Consider the following 21236-nt stretch of genomic DNA (forward strand, 5'->3'; position numbering starts at 1 on the left):
AAAGACCAATGATTGTCTACATCAAAATACTGGAGATAAAAGATAACCTAACAAGCTGTAGCTTCAAAACAATAACACATGGGTTTCTAGATTATGGGGTGCAACTCTGGTCACAAGACAGGTGTATGATGACTGAAATGAAGCGCCAGTTTTTGAAGCAGCGTTGTGCCCCATTGGATACTTAACCTTTTAAACTTTATGATGAATAAAAATAACTCATCCTTATTTCTCTGAGGAAGGAGAAAAACCTTCCTTCTTCATGATTAGGACTTGATAAAACTGCACCTTCAAAAACTTTTAAACAAGTGATCTTATTTTAAAATAATTAGTAATATATATAGCACTTTTGTGATTTAACATCTTCCCTTACTTCGTTTTATTAAATAATGTTATATAAATGATATCATAGTGTATGTAAAATTTTGAAATTGGCTTTTTTCACTTGTCATAATGCCCTTGAAATCCAAGTTATTATGTTTATCAATAGTTTGTTCCTCTTTATTGCTGAGTAGTAGTTCATTGTATGGATGCAGGTTTTTTTATTCATTCACTCACTGAATTTGAGTTGATTGTTTTTTGGGGCTTTTACAAATAAATCTGCTATGAACATTCATGTACAAGTACCATTTTACATTCTCACCAGCAATGTATGAGAAATCCCATTGCTCTGCATCCCCATTAGCACTTGATATTGTCAATACTTTTAATTTTAGCCATTTTAATAGGCATGTAATAGCTTCTAATGGTAGTTTTTATTTGCTTTTCCTTAATGGCTAATGATTTGGTACATCTTTTCATGTGCTTATCTACCATTCACATACCCTCTCTGGTGAAGTGTCCATTCAAGTATTTTGTCCATTTTCTAATTTCTAATTTTCTTATTATTGAGAAGTTAAAAGAAACAAAAATGACTCTTCTATCAAGTCTTTCCTAGTTACCATCTTACCTCTCTTCTTAACTGGGTAGAACTGATTATTCCCTCATTTGAACAGAATACTGCTCAAATTTTATCATAGCACTTAAATAGTGATGATAAAAAATTATAAACTTTGTGTACTACTTCTTTCCTCCTATCCTTTATTATAAACCTTTGGGGGATGGAGAGGAGGACGGTGAGTTATTTATCTTTACATTCCTAGTGCCATGTATGGTGTCTAGCCATAATAGGGGATGGATCTCAAAGTGTTTTGAACAAATGACAAGAATCATAGTTGCATGAACTAAATCCATTACTCCAAATCCTTCTATTAAGATAAATGAAGATATTGGTATTGTATTTTTACTTACTCCTATTCTCAAAAGAGTGGTGCCATCTGAAAATGAGCCCCAAATTTCAGCCAAATAATTTATTCTGTTCAAAAAGGTATTTTCAAGGTTTTTTAAAAAAAAACTGCTATTCAAACTAGCCTCAATTTATCTTAAAACAGATACTAACCTAATTCTTTAGATAAGCAATCCTCAATCATTTCTCCCACATGCAACAGATGACATTTACACATGAAATGCCCTCCATTGGCAGTTGAACAATTCCTGTTACCTAATTACTCCCCAACTCAGAGTATTTCAGAATAAAAATCAGTGAGAACAATATTATCATAGTGATAACTCTGAATTCATTCTCACTTGCTTTAAAGAGACTTAATTTAAAATAAATGTAAATAAATTTTAAGATTATTTGTAAAATCACTATCATTTCAGCTACCATCATAGGAAATTTGTCAAATTCATTATGACATACCAGATGGGAACTGCTATTCTTTATTACTGAAACATGACTTCATGCCTCTTTCTAAGGAGCAGTGGTGATATTTAATATTATAGAAAAAACTTCACTCTTTGCTTCTTTTTCCTCAGTAGGTCACATGAAGATATTCTCCTCACCCAAGGTAAAAAAAACCCCCACATGCACACTCAATTGTTAGGTAGTGCTGCTGTAGCTATTTATCATTAAAGCAAGGTGGACAGTCATAGACAGGATCGAAATCTCTACTGTTTTACAGGTTTAACAAGATCATGGAACTACAAGATTGTGTACTACTCAACCAAATGCTATTTGATAAACACAGACCAACATAGTTTTTTTTAAAACCACAAAGCATTCTAGTACTGGAAATAAATTTCTGGTAATTTGAATCATTCTTACTTACCAATATACATGTCCCAACAATGAAAGAGTAAAGCAAGCTGAATCACCAAACTCAGTAACAATATCATCATGGCTTTTCTGCTTATTAAACACTCCACCAGATAAGATCTGTTCCCCTTCTGCAAGCCTTTAAAACACAAATTTACAGATTAAAAAAAAAAAAGTCAATATAAAAAAGCAGTGTGTGTAAAGACATTCTTCATTACTAATGTACCTCTTACTATGGAGACAAAGTAAATCTTAAAATTTCAGTCTTATTTTTAAAAATAGAAACAGTTACCTTTATTCTCTGTATGTACAAATCTAGTCTGAGCAACATACACATTACTCACGTCAAAAGAAACGGAAGACCATTATACTGGGGGGAAAATATGAATGGTTCTTCATTAACAGATGTGGAGGTCCTTCTTAGTTCTATAATTCCTTGAAGTAGGAATTTGCAAGCAGGTTAAACAAGACTAACATATTAATTAAAAACTGCATACTTAATGGCCTCAGTTATTTTTAGGTTTACAAATAAAACCTGAATAGCACTTCATCTCTATTTATCAATTATGTTTTCTTGATATAGAAAATTACAAATGTTCCCCAAAGGGAAAAGAAATTTGCCTGATTTCACTATATATTTTTAGCATATCAGAGATTGTAATGGTTTGTGTTTTAAAGTTTTTTCCAAATCATCATGTGGAAAACTCTCAAGTAAGCTTACATAGTATATCCTAAACATAAAACTTGATATCTAAAGTTCTGTTACTATCAGTGGGACTTTTTAAAAACTATAAATATTTATAAATGGGATAAGAATGTCTAATGTAAGAACTGGCTTAAGAAACTAGTAAATTAAATAAGTAGATTTTTAAGAATTTAACATTAGAATTTTTGGAGTAGAAATAATTCAATAACAAATGTCTCACAAATTTTATATATATTTTAGCTAGCTTTAATTTAAAAGTCATCAATTAGACACTGGACAAATAAAATATTTAGCAGACTATGGAGACTTTATGAGGCTTATTTGTATTCTCTCACTGTAAATCAACAGACTAAATACAAAGGCTTTTACAATTATCTGTTTAGTCACCTTTACCATTATTCCATTTCTCACAGCACAGAAAACAGTTTGACAGAATACAACTAGCTAAATCTCTAGCTGCCTCCAGATTCAGAATATGGACAGCTGACTTGGTTGAACTGTACTGTGCATATTAAATGTCCTCCTGAATCTGCCTCCTTGCTTCAAAGGAGTAATGGTTCCCAAACAGAATGATCTTGAAAGGCAAATAATTACACAACTATCTAGACACGAAGGAGCATTAATCTCAGATGAACTGGTAAGTTAGGTTTTCAGGCTTATTCCAACTGGTCTAGCAATGAAAGCAAAGGAGAAGAAATAACACTTAGGATCATTTTAGAAAATGATTGGAATTAGTTATAACTTAGGTTTCTCCAGAGTTAAATTCTATTATTTATACCATAACAATGAAATCTCTCCATAACAAAATAATAATGCCATAAGCAGCAGCGTAAACATTTCAAAAGTTACTGAAATAGACAAACCTCTACTATCAAAAGAGGGGAGAAAGCGAGTCAGAGTTTAACCCATCAAAAGAATTTTATCCAGAATTCTACAGTGTAAGTAGAACAAAATTAGATAGAAAAGATTTAGAAACTTACTTGCTGAGATCAACACAACATTTTGCAAGCAGGTATTTACATTGCGGTGTAGTACAACTGTGTCCTTTCAAGAGTCTGTATGCTTTATATGCCTTTCCTGAGCGGTAATAACAGGTTGCCAGTAAAAACAAGGCTTCTTCTGAGTGTACTAAGAACACACACACAAAAAAAATTGGCTATTATTCAGTATGTTGAATGGTAATCATTTTCATCTACCAATAGGTAAACAAGTTTAGCAACAACAACAAAAAATCAGGCATGTTATTTAATACAAAAAACAATTTATTAATTCAAATTTGAATTAAGGAGAAATACTTTTCTGACAGAAAAGTTAGTTCCCCAAGGAACCAAGGAAATAATATTCTGATAGAAAAGTTAGTTCCCCAAGGAACCAAGGAAATAATACAATGAAGACAATTGTAGTATTCTCTTTAAATCTTTAAGAAAAGCAAACACATGCGCACAACTACCCTTAAATAGACTACCAGAAAAGCATCTTGTTTTTATGTAGCATTTTTCTAACAGACTCTTTGAGAGGACAGAAGTCAAATTTCATGAGAGGGAAACTCAGGGTTATAAACGTAATTATCAATCTGTACATTAAAAAAAGACCAGATTGGAAAACAAACAAACAAAAAAACCCAACCCACTTATTTCTAACACCAAATATACACTAGAGTATATTCAAGATAATTTAAGAAAAAGGAAAACAATTTCTAAATTGTGAACACCCACACTATTTAAACACTCAATTGACAGACGTGACACTTGCCCAGTAACAATAATTAAACTGCTCTTTAATGGCAAGAGCGGAATTATTTATCAACCTCTTGCCTTTTCTTTACATTAGGAAATGACTTAGTTAATGAAATGTGGCACTTTTCCCCTTATTTACTCTCTTCCAAACTGACCATCACCTCACTTCTATCCTCACAACCTCCCAACCAATCCAGATCAGAGTTTTTTTTTCTTTTTGGCCCCGCCACGTGGCATGTGGGATCTTAGTTCCCCAATGGACCAGGGATCGAACCCATGCCCCCTGCAGTAGAAGCGCGGAGTCTTAACCACTGGACGGCCGGGGAAGTCCCCAGATGAGAGTCTAGAAAGGTAACAATAAAGGAGATAGAAAGAAAGAGGGAAAAATCTGTTCTGTGCTTCTAAAAATGCGCTATGTAATAATATCATGGTGCTGAGGGATCATCTAAGCCAGTGGTTCCCAAAGTGTGGTCCCTATACCAGCATCAGCATGACTTTGGAGCTTGTTAGAAATAGAAGTTCTTGGGCCCCATATCAGCTCAGACCCCTAAAATCAGTAATTCTGGGAGTGGGGACCAGTAATCTGTGCTGTAACAAACCCTTCAGGTGATTCTGATGCCTGCTAAAGTTTGAAAATCACTGTTTTAAAGTACAGATAAACTTGCCACATCTTCCTGAAAAGTTAACTCAAAGATGTGGGATAAAAAAGTAATTTGAGGGCTTCCCTGGTGGTGCAGTGGTTAAGAGTCCGCCTGCCGATGCAGGGGACACGGGTTCCTGCCCAGGTCTGGGAAGATCCCACATGCTGCGGAGCGGCTGGGCCCATGAGCCATGGCTGCTGAGCCTGCGCATCCAGAGCCTGTGCTCCGCAACAAGAAAGGCCACAACAGTGAGAGGCCTGCGTACCGCAAAAAAAAAAAAAAAAAAAAAAAAAAGTAATTTGAAATTTTCCTGTTATAAAGATTTTCCTTTTTCTTTTCTTTTCTTTTCTTTCTTTCTTTCTTTCGCTGTTGTTTTTGTATGTCATGTATGTGCAAGCAAAACCCAACAGAACCCTTCTTCTCTGGTCCACTGTATTTTTCATGAAACCCTAGTAAAAAAAAAAAACAGTGTACAATAAATGACATGTAGTAAATGATAAGAAATTTTAGCATATATGTGTTAATAGGATCTACAGTAGTATCTGTGATTCAGAAGCAAAAAAATGAACGAGGAGCTCTACTGCAGTGGGAACAAACTGTTAATTTCATTGAAATACAAGTGTTAATTCACATAAGTTAGAAAGTGTGATTTCTTATAGATTTTGCAAAGGCCTAGTTTCTTGTCATCTAAAAAGTTAAGCTTTAAAAAACCAGTTATCGGGGCTTCCCTGGTGGCGCAGTGGTTGAGAACCTGCCTGCTGATGCAGGGGACACGGATTCGAGCCCTGGTCTGGGAGGATCCCACATGCCACGGAGCGGCTGGTCCCGTGAGCCACAACTACTGAGCCTGCGCGTCTGGAACCTGTGCTCCGCAACAAGAAAGGCCGCGATAGTGAGAGGCCCGTGCACCGCGATGAAGAGTGGCCCCCGCTTGCCACAACTAGAGAAAGCCCTCACACAGAAACGAAGACCCAACACAGCAAAAAAAAAAAAAAAAAAAAAACTAGTTATTATACCAATAAACAATGGCTCCCAAAAACTAGTTCAACTTTCAGCTAAAAAAATGCTTTATCAAATGTTTGTTTACAAACACTTGATTATGTTTAGGTCCATTTTTCACTGTAGTAAAATTTCCTAACACTGAAACTCCTCTTCTTACAAACAGGTTAGGCTTCAAATATAGGTTAGGTCATTTAATATAAGCCCAAAATAATTAAGAGGAGCTTAAGCTTTCATCCTTCAGGGACATTTCTATCAAATGGGAAGATGAATTAGTCCCTCAGTGCTTTTAAACCATAAAGATACCAAATATTGTGTGTGTGATTTTAGTGTCATACTGCAACTACTTTTTTGAAGTGGGATGAAAACTATATGTTTAGGTGAGATTATAGATTGGAGGTTTAAACAAATCTTAAGCTTAATGAAACTATAAGATAGTGAAGTAAATCCAGAACAACTTGAAGGGTTGTGAAACACATGGAGAGACATGGGTGGTTTTTGAGGCTTCCCAGAAATAACTTGACAGCCCCAAACATAGCTAGTGAACCAGCAGTAAGTGGCTATAATAAATCTAAAAAAGGTAGAGTACTGACAAATAGATTTCATCTGGAACAGTAACGCCAACTGACTGACAGCGGCTGCCTCAAGTGCTAAACTCAGAAAAATTCTAAGGTTGATCATGGCTTTGCCAGTAAGTGTGCAGAGATCAAAATAACAGGATCTGGAAATAGATACAGATGTCTGCATGACATTTATTTGCCACCCTTTATTAAGAGCCTTAATTAAAATATGTGATTGGGAATTATATGGTGCGTAATATACAACTGGCCCTCTGTAGCTGCAGGTTCTGCATCTGCAGTTGGTTGAATCTGCAGATGCAGAACCCATGGGTGGTCCTGAGATGGCTGTGTTTTATAAACAGGAACAAAGTAAACACTGATTCCACAAAGTCACTCTTAAAGTAATAATGATAAATCAATCATGTACGAGTTAAATTAAAAATTAAAAAAGGTACATCCATGTGATTAAACACTCTACAGTTGTCAAAAAAAAAAAAAAACTGACAAAGATTTCCAGGATGCATTGTTAGGTGAAAAAACAAACAGGAAGTTACAGAACAATACTGAAAGTCCTCTTCTTACAAACAGGTTAGGCTTCAAATATAGGTTAGGTCATTTAATATAAGCCCAAAATAATTAAGAGGAGCTTAAAGCCTGCATCCTTCAGATACATTTCTATCAAATGGGAAGATGAATTAGTCCCTCAGTGCTTTTAAACCAGACAGACACCTCTTCTTCATGTTGGCTTATAATCTAAATGAGCAGCCTTTTCCAAAATGGACCAGTTTTGGTAAGACTTAAAAAAGTCTGTTGAGGTGAGTGTTCTCTATCTAGCCTTGATAAACTCTACAAATACCACAGAGAACTCCTTAGAGGTTAGAGTACTCTGCTTGCCACCCTGTCAAAAACTCTGATGTTAAAAAAAAAACAAAAACCAAACCTCTGATGTTATAAGTATTCAAAAGGCATAAAACCTATATAATCATCTATGATTTGTGATACACATTTCATCTTTTTTTTTTAAAGATTTTTTTGCTGTGGACCATTTTTTAAAGTCTTTACTGAATTTTGTTACAATATCACTTCTGTGTTTTTTTTGTTTTTGTTTTTTAAATGTTTTGGTTTTTTGGCTGCAAGGCGTGTGGGATCCTAACTCGCCCACCAGGGATCGAACCCGCACCTCTTGCACTGGAAGGCAAAGTCTTAACCATTGGACCACCAGGGAAGTCCCTACACATTTCATCTTAATTACCTTTTAAGTTCTCACATCACCTACAGACAGTACAGCACATGGATTAGAGTAATGACCCTAGAGTCAAACAGCTTGAGTTCGGATTTTCGCACTACCACTTATTAGCTATGTGACTTATTAGGGCAAGTTAACTTCTCTGACCCTCTGTTTTTTCATCTGTAAAATAAAGATATAATGATATCTACTTCTAAGTACTTAGTGCTGTTAGAATTAAACGAGTTAATATATATGTACTTTGGATAGCACCTGACACATAGTAAGAGCTCTAGGTGCCATTATTAAATTATTATTATTGACCTTCTCCTAAATTTGCAATACCTGAGTAGTCATGTGACATTCATGTGGGGTATATATATATGACATTGAGCCACAAACTCAAGTAATTCCATTTTATCACTTTTTTTTGCTGTTTCCAAATGCCTGGGTGCTGTACTTTACATATATGATTTGTTCCACCCTTCAGAGTCATTTCTGTTGTTGAACACTTCACCTACATATACAACTTCAGTATTTTAATACTATTCTTAATTTTTTTTTTTTTTTTTTTTGTGGTACGCGGGCCTCTCACTGTTGTGGCCTCTCCCGTTGCGGAGCACAGGCTCCAGACGCGCAGGCTCAGCGGCCATGGCTCACGGGCCCAGCCGCTCCGCAGCACGTGGGATCTTCCCGGACCGGGGCACGAACCCGTGTCCCCTGCATCGGCAGGCGGACTCTCAACCACTGTGCCACCAGGGAAGCCCACTATTCTTAATTTTTATTTTCTCTATATTTGTTCACATCCTAAACTTCAGTACTAACTGGTTTTATACTTGTTGTATATGATGGGGGTTAATATTTTTTAATACTTTGAAAATATGCTTGGAGTAAATACACCACAGATAAGAGGGTTGGAGGAACTTTTAAAAGGCTCCTTAGTGTTTGAGAGGGAAATGGCAATACATAAGGAGAAAGCAGACAGCCAGATTGTGTAGGGCTTTGCAAGCTGTGTAAAGATTTAGGGATAAATTATTATAGCTATTATAGATCTCTAAAGCGTTTTGAGAAGGAAAGAAAAGAGAATGGGTTGATTTGGGAGGGGGAAAGGGAAGCAGCAGGAAAGAGTAAATATGGGAAAATCAGTTAGGAAGCTTTTCTACTAAGACATATTGGTGTCAGATTACAGTGGGAACATTATGAATCCAGTTTTGCATGAAGTGAGTTTGATGTGTGTGATGTTTGTGTGAAACATCTAAGTTAATGCATTGAAATAGTTGAGTCTTGGATTTAAAAAGTTCGTTGGGAAGACGAGACTCGTAATTCACTAACACCTAACAAAAATGAAAACTATGATGATTAAAAAAAAATAGCATTGGGAATTCCCTGGTGGCCTAGTGGTCAGGATTCCAGGCTTTCATGGCCATGGTCTGGGTTCAATCCCTGGCCGGGGAACAGAGATCCCGCAAGCTGCATGGCACGGTGAATGAACGAATGAGTAAATGAATGAATTGAATAAATAAATAAATAAAGATAATTTGAAAAAAAAAAAAAAAAAGCATCATCTTTTTCATCAGTAAGAATTTAACGATGACAGTAAAAGAGTAGGCCAATGGGCCAGATATCCTTTCTGTCCCCCACATATGACAAAGTGACTTGAATTTTTAGCAACAAGATAACATTTATCAACTTTTCCACAAGTAATGGCCTAAAAATGATACAATATGCCATATCTTTAGAAGTATTAGGAAAACTTCCCTCAATGATGACCTTAACATAACTGTGTAAGTAATTTTTTTTAAATGTTGCCATTTGCAGTCACATATTTCTGTGAGTTTGGGCTCTCAATATAATGGTTAAGACAGAGAAGAGAACCAGATGCTGAACCTTTTACTCTGATTCAGTTCTCTTCAACTAAGCCCAATTTATGGAAGTCACTATACTCAATGCAGTTTCTACATCTGGCCCATTAATCATTAAGACAGGTAGAAACCTGGTGAACAATGGTCTTAGTTCCTTCATTTCTAAAATGGTAATAGCAATGTCTATTTTATAGGATTGTTGAAGACTAAATAAGGAATTAATATTAAGTACTCAGGGCTTCCCTGGTGGCGCAGTGGTTGAGAGTCCGCCTGCCGATGCAGGGGAGACGGGTTCGTGCCCCGGTCCGGGAGGATCCCACATGCCGCGGAGCGGCTGGGCCCGTGAGCCATGGCCGCTGAGCCTGTGCGTCTGGAGCCTGTGCTCCACAACGGGAGAGGCCGCAACAGTGAGAGGCCCACATACCGCAAAAAAAATAAAAAAATAAAAATAACATGGACTAAATTAAGTAATAATACTATGATAAAATTTTTTAAAATATTTTATTTATTTATTTATTTGGTTATGTCAGATCTTAGTTGTAGCAGAAATTTTTTAAAACTTTTTTTAAACTACCAAGAACTATATGTTTATTGAGTTGCAGAAAGATGACAGTATTCCAGCTACTGGAGCAACAGGAGAAAGTTTAAAATGACACAGCTGATGAATTCAACTACATAACAATTTAAAATATCAGATTAATAAAAATCAATAGAATTAAGATTAAAAGGCAAAGAATCTGGAGCAAATATGTAATAAACAAAGATACAGCTCACAGAAATAGGAATAAATTTAAAACAAACACTTGAGAAAATACCCAGAATCCTTCACAGTTATAAACATGCAAGACAAAATACCTCACAATTTTCCAGTAAGCAAAAATACATAATAATGGTAAATCTGATATTGATAGGACTATGAAGGAAGTCTTACACTATTGGTGACACCTTGATTATCACACCTCTCTCTGCTGGGTTATCAACTGGGCAAAAAGTAATTTGTTGTAAAACTGATCACACCTTTTGACTCATAAATTCCATTTTAGAGTATATAACCCAAGGAGATGACTTAAAAGAAAAGCTGTACATAAATTATCTATCTTAGCATCTTAGAAAGAGGATTATAATAATTAATGATGGAAACAAAAGACACATTACCAGCTAATGTTTACTGAGCATTTATTACCATGCCAGAAGGCTGTGCCAAGTGCTTTAAATATACTACTTCATTCTTCAATTCTATGAGACAGTTACTATTATCTTTATTTTATAGATGAGAAATCTGAAATAATCAGACATTAAGTAACTTGCCCACAGTATACTACTGCATGTTTAAGTGACAGGGTTAGGGTTTGTACTAAGGCTGTAGACTCAAAACCCATGCTCTAAGCCACAGAATATAGACTCTAATAAAAAACCTGGGAGGGCTTCCCTGGTGGCGCAGTGGTTGAGAGTCCGCCTGCCAATGCAGGGGACACGGGTTCGTGCCCCGGCCCGGGAGGATCCCACGTGCCGCGGAGCGGCTGGGCCCATGAGCCATGGCCGCTGAGCCTGCACGTCCGGAGCCTGTGCCCCGCAACGGGAGAGGCCACAACAGTGAGAGGCCCGCGTACCGCAAAAAAAAAAAACAAAAAAACCTGGGAAAAAATACCTAAAGACTGGAACATGATTAAGTAAACCATAGCGTAAAACCCAAAGCAACTCTACAGTTATTAAAAGTAGCATATAAGGAGCTACACAGACACTCGCAAATATTTTTATGAACTAGTGTCAATCATAAAGATAAAACAAAAGTGATACCCAGGGGACTTCCCTGGCGGTCCATTGGTTAAGACTCCGTGCTTCCAATACAGGGGTCATGGGTTCTATTCCTGGTCGGGCAACCAAGATCCCACATGCCGCGTGGCATGGCCAAAAAAAAAAGGAATATCCAGAATCTTGTTAGTCATAAAAAGTAATGGAATTCCATATATTTTATTATTTTACAGTTCTATAGAAATGAACAGATTACAAACCTTCTGCATATAGTCGCTCTGCGAGGAAAACTGCATCTCTGTAAGCATAGTGGTTTAGTGCTTGCCATATAGCAGCCTGTAAGTGGAGGAAAAAGGACATAAATATACAAACATAGAGAGTTTCAAGGTAACTCTTAGCACAGAGCCTTGCATATAATACTCAAATTAACATGTCTAAATTAAGCAATAAAACCTCACTGCCCACAGTGCAAACTCCATAACGTATTAGATAAGGCTCTTCACTGTATGGCTCCTAACATATCTGAATTTACTCACTCAACTGCCCATGAACTTTTAGACCTCTGTGTCTCTGTACTTCCTTTTCCTTCATTGGGGAATGTGGGCTCCTTCACCTACCTCCTCTTATAAATTTATCATCCCTATACACCCAGCTTAAATAATATCTACTTCATAAAGCTTTCTTCCTCATCCGTATAGACCCAGCTTAAATAATATCTACTTCATAAAGCTTTCCTCCTCATCCCTATAGACCCAGCTTAAATAATATCTACTTCATAAAGCTTTCTTCACTGGAGAGCTCTAATATTCATTCATTCAATAAATATTTACTGAGTGCCTACTATGTGCCAGCACTTTCTAGACTCTAGGCACACAATAAATAACAAATAGTTTCTGTTCTCATAGAGTGCATTTTAGTGTCACTCCTGTCTAGATCAGTGGCTATCAACCCTTTCTTGTGATGCTCTACCTCAAATCCACTGAATCACAATCTCTGGAAGTTGGGATGGAGTTTAGATATCCTTATTTTTAAACCTTTTTAATGGTAAGCATTCAGGGTTCAGAACGATTCTTCTAGTTTCTAGGTAAGTAGTTCTCTCTCCTTTTATAGTATACTCTTTTGAAAAACTTATGAAAGCTATGGACCTCCTCCCCAGAAAAAAGCACGTGGACATATATACAGAAAATGTGTATACAGTGTTTGGGGTTCACAAATATCTTGGTTCATTAAGAATCACTGGTCTAGCTGATGGGAGACAGTATTAGAGCCCAATACATAAAAGGTGTTCAATAAATATTTATGGAATTCAATTCAGATACTTGAAAGGGGAAGAGACAAGTTACTGACCTAGAAACGTGCATTCTCTTTTGCATATTAGAGACTACAGCAGTACTAGTGCCTTGAGGAGCACTGCCGCTGCCAGGACTAGGAGCGGCACCCCTTGTTTGAAACTCAAAGTCTTTCACCATACAAGGTCAGAAATGTTGGGTAAGTATACATGAAATAACAATTGTACTGGTAAATCAATTTGGGTAAGTTATGGATTTAAAAGATTTTAATGGGCTGGCTAGTGAATCTAACCATCATTTATAGAACTGCACATAAAGAAAAGTACTTAGGGTCTATCCCCTCTTTCCTAGTCCCAGTCTGTAACAGAATCTTCTTTCCTGTAAACTTTTATTTTCCTAAGTGGTTTTTCTACCTACAGGCTATAATGTAATCCAGCCTGTCCCAGAATTCTTCAAACAAAAACATCATCACTGCTAAACAGGAGACAATAGTGAGAGACTTGGGTTCAAATTCATGTTCCATGACTTACTAGTTCTGTGTCTTGGGCAAGTAACAATGTCTCTTAAGACTCAGTCTCTTAAGTTAAAACATAAGACTCCAATAAACTACACAATGGTTCCTAGCACATACCTAATAATTACTCAATAAATTTTAGCTGCTGCCCTCATCGTTATCACTATCATGTCTTCTTCCCTGATCAAAACTTGCTAATGATTCCTCTTGGACAGCCCCACAAAGTTTACACAATAAACATGTACAGAACAAAGCTCCATCAGTCCCTAAACATCAGCTGTATTTTCATATTTCAGTCTTCACCTCTGTTTGGGCTGTCCTTTGTCTTTAACTTCCATCTCCTGAAATTTGTCATCCTTTCTTCAAAATTCAGCTTACATGGTCTCTTCCTTTCATGAAGCCTTCACTGCTCTATCCCATGCAATATTAATTACTCCATCCTATGAGGTCCTAGACAATTTTGTTTATACTTTTAAAAAATATATCAGGCTTTTTATTAGATTTGGTTATATTATTTGGTTAACCAGGTTGCAACTTCTTGCGGGCAAAAGCCAGATTCTATTTTTCTCTATAATTCCCTGGTTATCCTACTTAACTAAGTTATTTCCCTAGTTATCCTAGATAACTGTCTTTAAACATAGTGAATGTTCAATAAAGTTTGTTGAATGAATGTTTTAAAACTCTGAATCTATTTTCCACTTACTGACCTATAAACTTTTAGTAACCCAATCTGAAGGTAAAATATAAGATATTCCTATAAACATGATTAAAACATTAATGTTGGCAATATAAAAAAAATACAAAATAACATCCAGCTGTTTCTTCCTTGATACAATAAGCAAAACATTATAAAGGAACCAAGAATCTGGTAAGGAGATAAGGGTCAGTCTGACCGAGGGGTTGGAATACATCAGATTTTGGGGCAATAAAATCTCTCAGTGGTGTGATCTATAAATACCTGGAAGATAAACAGATTTTTCTGGTAAATGGCAGCTGAGATCATGTCTCCATACTACTTGGATCATTTTCCTTATCATCTTATTCAATATGCCTACCACCTTTGAAACACATCATTCATCCATTTGGTAAATATTTATTGAGCATCTATTTTGTTTGCTATATGATCCTGATTGCAGTTAAAAAAAAACATAAAAAACTTAACCAATTTGAGAAAATCAAGTTCTTCAGGTAGGCTGCACAAAGCCTTAACATTTTGAATTTTCAGGTCTTTACTGACAATGAGAAATAAGTCGGGTATTATTCTACAGGCACCTATCTGGTCATTGTCATTGTGCTCACTGTGCTTTTGTTTTCTTATCAAACAGTCAGGAAGCTGAACCTTTGAACAAAAATATGTGGTGTCAGCAAGGAGTGAATATAATAGCAGGTTTTAAACATACTACAGAATCACTGCTATCTAATCTATATTTCCTCTATACTATAACACAGCAAAGAGACAGATAAAAGGTAATGCAATAAACTGTGTTTTCCTCAGAGAATTTCAACATTTAGATAGAATAACTTTAAAAAAAAGTCATTCAGAAAACAACAGCTAAAGGGTATTCAAATCTAATTTGACTCAATTATTCCTTGAATACTTAATATGATCTCCACACCTCAATCCAAGGCAGATAAAGATCCCTCAGACACTAATCTAGATGACTAAGTCAATTCTCTGAGCTTTAGCTTTAATCATCTGTAAAATAAGGATAAAAATACTTACCTCTGAGATAAGCCTAGCACAGTGTCTGGCTAAATTCTAAACCCCCAAAAGAATTGATCTGGCCTTCTGGTGTTCTACCAGACCATATATGACCTAGGGTTCTGAAACTATGCCTATAGGTATCTTTCAAAATGATACTCATTTATTTCATTTTATTAAAATTTTTTAAATTAATTAATTTATTTATTTATTGGCTGCGATGGGTCTTCGTTGCTGCACATGGGCTTTCTCTAGTTGCAGTGAGTGGGGTCTACTCTTCGTTGTGGTGTGCAGGCTGCTCATTGCAGTGGCTTCTCTTGCTGCAGAGCACGGGCTCTAGGTGCGCAGGCTTCAGTAGCTGTGGCGCATGGGCTTAGTTGCTCCGAGGCATGTGGGATCTTCCCGGACCAGGGCTCAAACCCATGTCCCCTGCATTGGCAGGGGGATTCTTAACCACTGCACCACCAGGGAAGCCCAAAACGATACTCATTTAAATTAGGCAACTGCAGTAATAATGAAAGGAAGAAACTTAATAAACATTTACTTTTTTTTTTTTTTTTTTGGTGTGGCACGTGGGATCTTAGTTCCCCGACCAGGGATCGAACCTGCGCCTCCTGCATTGGAAGCGCAGAGTCTTAACCACTGGACTGCCAGGGAAGTCCCCTAAACATTTACTTTTAAAGGCAGACCATTTTTTCCCTGGATTACTTTAAGAGTGTCTTACTTAGCCCCTCTGAATTCTTTTCTGCCCTATGATCCATTCTCTCCCTATGAGCTTTTCACAAGTCAGATCTGATCATATTACCCCTTTGCTTAAAATCCTTCAATGGCTTCTCATTGTTCTTAATGATAAAAGCAAAAGCCACCAAACTAGGCAGTGTGGTATAGTCTGTACCTACCTCTTCTGTTCATCTTGCATCATATTTTCTCATGCTTTACATGCTACCACAACGACCTTCTTTCAGCTCCTCAAATCTGCAATGTTATCCTTCTGCCACGTTATCCTTCTGCCACAGGTCCTTTAAACATACCGTTCATTTTGCCTGGCACACCCCCTTCCTTTCCTTCAAAATATGCAAATTCTAGTCATTCTTTGGACTTCTTTCCCAGGGAAGGCTTTTTTAGGACACCCAGATGAGGTTAGGCATCCTTATACACTCTGATGACACCAAGTACCTTTCCTTTGCAATACTTCTCACTGTTTTAATTTTACACCTATTTAGGAGAGTATGTGAGTAATGTCTTCCTCACTATAATATAAACTCTAGAAAGGTAGGGACTACATCTGTTTTTGCTCACTATATACTCCCAGCATTTATTATGTACTTTTTGTGTGTGTGTGTGGTACACGGGCCTCTCACTGTTGTGGCCTCTCCCATTGCGGAGCACAAGCTCCGGACGCGCACGCTCAGCGGCCATGGCTCACGGGCCCAGCCGCTCCGCGGCATGTGGGATCTTCCCGGACCGGGGCACAAACCCGTGTCCCCTGTATCGGCAGGCGGACCCCCAACCACTGCGCCACCAGGGAAGCCCTATTATGTACTTTTTAAGTAGGTGCTTTAACTAATGTATGGTGAATGAATAAACAAATGGCCTTTGACCTCTGGCAGTCCTCCCACTGTTAGCATTTTATGTTAGTCTTAGCCTTAAGTTTTTCTGTATTATTATATGTCCAATAGTTAAGGATCTCTGGAAATCTCGAAAGAAACTCCATGGTACATAGAATTATTTTTGTAATGCAAATAATTACCATCTACTTACTCCTTTATAAAATATGGGGATTTCCTAAGAACCTACTAAAAGAACATGGTGAGTAGAAAGAATATACCCAGGATTTGATGTTGGAGACCTGTGTTCAAATGTGTGTGCCAGCACTTTCAGCAGTGTGGCTTTGGGGAATTATTTAACGTTTCTCAGCCTCAATTTCCTCATGTGAAAAATGGAACTCTATTTTTGGACTTGTGTGGGTTAAATGAAATGATATGGTGCTCCTAGTATACTGACTGGCACACATTAGGCACTTAAAACCTTTTGCTTTTCCAGCTCTTAATATAAACAAATTCAATAAATATAATTTATAGTTTGTATTATGTAACATCTCTCATCATATCTGCCAGTTGTTTATTTTGTAACATATAAGCCACACACACACACACACACAAAGATTCTGAAGAACCTAGGGCCAGGACAGGAATAAAGACGCAGACGTAGAGAATGGACTTGAGCACACGGGGAGGGGGAAGGGTAAGCTGGGACGAAGTGAGAGAGTGGCATGGATACATATACACTACCAAATGTAAAATAGACAGCTAGTGGGAAGCAGCCACATAGCACAGGGAGATCAGCTCAGGGAGATCAGCTCGGTGCTTTGTGACTACCTAGAGGGGTGAGATAGGGAGGGTGGGAGGGAGACGAAAGAGGGAGGAGATATGGGGATATATGCATATGTATAGCTGATTCACTTTGTTATACAGCAGAAACTAACACACCATTTTAAAGCAATTATACTCCAATAAAGATGTTAAAAAAATAAAATAAAATAACTAAAAAAAGAAAAAAAAAAGACCCAATGATTGATTCACCAGCTACATTAGTGATATTGATCACCACGAAAATTTGGCACATTAATATTGTGGCCAAAAACTCCTAGAACTTTGACTTTCTTTCTGTCTTTTTAAAATTAAATAAATGAAAGAGAAAAAAAGTATCATATTCAAGAGTTCTATCCATTTCTGATTTAAAATCAAGTTTTGCTCAGAACAATGTCATTCCTTTATCACCAATTCTTAAGAGGGTCAGAAAGGGATAGTGAAGGCAGGCAACAAAAACTCCCATACATCCCAGAAGTAAAACTTGCCACATACAGCTTCCATCACCACTCTGCTCCAGCATCTGAGTGATGGTATGTATCTCTTTTGGGGGAATGGAGTGGGGAATAAACTATTTTCTAAAGCATTACAAATTGGTAGCTCATGACAGACAGGGTTAAGATTAGCCCCCTTGTTATCCATCTACTGCTCAACTGCTGGTGTAAACCTGCCCATAAAAGAATATCACTCAGTGAATCACTTCAGGAGTTCTACAAAGTAAAGCCACATGGACGAAATGCTGCAAAAGGTTAGGAAGCCAAACAGAGCAACACAACCACCAATCCCAAAAAAAAGTTTAAAAGAGAAATCCTACTGATTAAATTAATGGGTCAGTCCTAGGCTACACTGATTTTAAAGATAATTAAATCAACACCACAGAAATGAAATGGCAAAGTTCCTTACTTGCTTGCTCTTCTTAAATATAAAATATTATTTTAAATATAAACAAACCTCTGTAAGTTGTACAACTAATTCAGACTTAAATGTGACCACATGGATTGTTTTGTGTTATTCTTGTTTTTGTCAAAAAAGAAAATAGTTTTCTTTTAGATCATAAAAGATCTTTTTTTAGATCATAAAAGAAATGAACAATATAAGAAGGTATGAAGAAAAAAATCACTGTGGAATTCTCCTATTATATATTACAGTCTAATTTCTAGAACTCTAATTTAGTTCAGGTCTACATCAGTGGTTCTCAGTCTGGGCAATTTTGCCCCCCAAAAAGACATTTAGTAATGTCTGGGGGGCATCTTTGGTTGTCACAAACAGAGGGGACATCTAGTGGGTAGAGGCCAGGGATGCTGCAAAACACTCTACAATACACAGGACAGTACCCCTACAACAAAAAACTAGCTTGCTCAAAACATCAGTAGTGCCAAGATTGAGAAACCCTGATGTACATTACCATGTAACTGGGTTTCTCTACTAGTCTCTGTGTCTCCTTAAATCTTGTCTTGTTCCTCCTTCCCAATAGCATCAGATTAATTTTTCCAAAGCAGTGCTTCCATTACGTAATTTTTCTGTTGAAAAACCTATAATGGCTATTTATTACCAACAAATTAAATCTAAACTCCTCAGCCTGGATGTTAAGTCCCCTGTAACCTGATCCTACCTGGCTAACAAAACCTTATCTTTTCCTCCTCTATTTCCATTCTAGCCAATGCTATAGTTTTATTGTTTTCCTGTGCCTAAACACCATTCTTAACTTTGTGCTCTTGCTCATGCCATTCCATGCCAAGAATATTCTCTCTTCCCTACCAGTTCAAACCCTTTCCACCTTCTAAAGCTTTAAGTTCTACTCCAAGAAACTGTTCCCATTTTTCCAGTCTACAAGGATCTCTCTTTCCTGTATTTATTGTTATCTGTGCAATCACATACTGACTTGTAACATTATCCAGTTGTTCCTGTTAAGTATACTTATCTTCCCAACAAGACTAGACCCCTCAAAAGATTAGAGGTTACATATCCACATTTCTACTGGTTGGTTTCACAAATATCTCCAACTCAATTTGTTCACAACAGAATTCTTAATTGTCCTCCTTCAAATTTGTCTCCTCTCAAAGAATTCTCCATTTATTAAATGGTGCCCCCCAAAATGAAATCCAGGTACCTGTTCTTGATCCCCCCACAAACAATCAATTTCCATGTCTCATTGGTTCTTCCTCTAAAACATCTCTTGAATTTATCTACTTCTTTCCTACTCCACTGCTACCACTTTAGTCTAGGTTACCTTCATCCTAAGATTGTGTTTACTCTTGCCTCCTTCCTCCCTGACCTCACATACAGTAGCCAGAGAGATCTTAAGATCTATATCAGATAGTGTCAACCCACGGCTGAAAATCCTTCAGTGATTCCCCATTACACTTAGAATGAAAACTGAACTCCTTATAATGGCCTTCCATTACTATGCAACTCCAGCCACACTGGCCCTCTTTCAGTTATTCCAATGCCAAGTTCTGCTGTGTCTTAGGCACTTTGCACATGCTGTTTTCTCTGCTTGTAATGCTCTTCAAACTACTGTTTCCTTCTCAAACTTTGAACTCAGCTTCAATGTTATTTGCTCAAAAGGAACTTTCCTAACATCCTTTTTAGAGAAGGTTTTAGAATGTCTTTTATCTGTGCTTGGCACATAGCAGGTGCATAACAGTCTTCCCAACTTGATTTTTTTCATTGAGGCTGCTTCTGAACATTGATGGTCCAATTGCAAATATGACTTAGGTCAGGACCCTCCTATTAGGTCTCTCTCCTAACACCCTATTTATAGTGCCCTTCTTATCACAGTTTATAATTATTAATTTGTGATTACTTGTCTCATGCTTTCTCTATATATAAGCACAAAGGCTATATAGGGATACTAGTCCATAAAGGAATTACTACATATTTGTAATGACTTCCCCCTCTACCTCCCCATCCCAAAGCTTATTCTCTCAGTTCAGGTACTATACAGCACTGTCTTCAAGACACTACATTGGACCTAAATATAATGTAATCTGTTTTCCAAAAGAAAATTTTATAAACAAAATGTTTCAGCTAACTTGAATATATAAATTTTTTCAATGAAGATCAAACAGTCAAATGCCTGTTAATTTATCAATTTAGTTACATACATATATTTTTTTAAACATAAAATATATTTAGGAATTTCATTTTTTTCTACTCTCGTTGGATAAAACAGCTTTATTGAAAAGCCATTATGGGGGGTGGCGCGAATCATCTAAGACAACTTTCCTGAATACACTACCTTCAATTCTATTACTTGAAAATGGTACCTTTTGAATCCACGTTAGATGCTGTCCGTGTTCATCTTATCCCAAGCCAAAAGTATTCCTTCACTATCTAATAATCTCTAAAACAATATTATATGTGTAAAGCACCCACTTACTATACTGCTTACTAAGGTGATTTTTACAACTTCATCCAACCTACCCCCAGGAATAAGTGATAAATGTCTTACCCCCAGGAATAACTGATAAATCTATATAAAATGTCTTTTTGAAAATCAATTTCATCAGGTGAATTTTATAAACATGCAAATTAGCATTGATTCAAGTCACTTAGGCTAGTGTGTCTTCCCTAGTTATTTTAAAAATAAAATAATTGACAGAATTTCTGCCTCATAATAGGAGAGATTTTTTGCAAAGACTCAAAGTAACATTTCCTATAAGAGATAATTTGGAGGAAGCACTTATATTTAGGCTTATGTGACATATCAACCTGGGTATTTATTCCATGTTAAAACTTTAAAAA

General features: G+C 36.8%; 1 protein-coding gene across 4 annotated transcripts in view; it reads right to left on the reverse strand.

The window, feature by feature from the left end:
• CDC27 (cell division cycle 27) overlaps positions 1-21236 on the reverse strand; it is a 60846-nt gene that overhangs the window by 37165 nt on the left and 2445 nt on the right. For 2 of the 4 annotated variants that reach the window (XM_060081210.1, XM_060081209.1), the window contains exons 2-4: positions 11876-11951; positions 3821-3968; positions 2148-2273 (exon numbers count right to left, since the gene is read on the reverse strand). In XM_060081210.1, the coding sequence (XP_059937193.1) occupies positions 2148-2273; positions 3821-3968; positions 11876-11951 (350 nt within the window). Of the gene's footprint in view, positions 1-2147; positions 2274-3820; positions 3969-11875; positions 11952-21236 lie in introns of those variants that run through there. The other 2 variants (XM_060081211.1, XM_060081212.1) reach the window with 1 other exon arrangement.

This window comes from Mesoplodon densirostris, chromosome 18 (genome assembly GCF_025265405.1).
Source record: "Mesoplodon densirostris isolate mMesDen1 chromosome 18, mMesDen1 primary haplotype, whole genome shotgun sequence".
Taxonomy (NCBI): domain Eukaryota; kingdom Metazoa; phylum Chordata; class Mammalia; order Artiodactyla; family Ziphiidae; genus Mesoplodon; species Mesoplodon densirostris.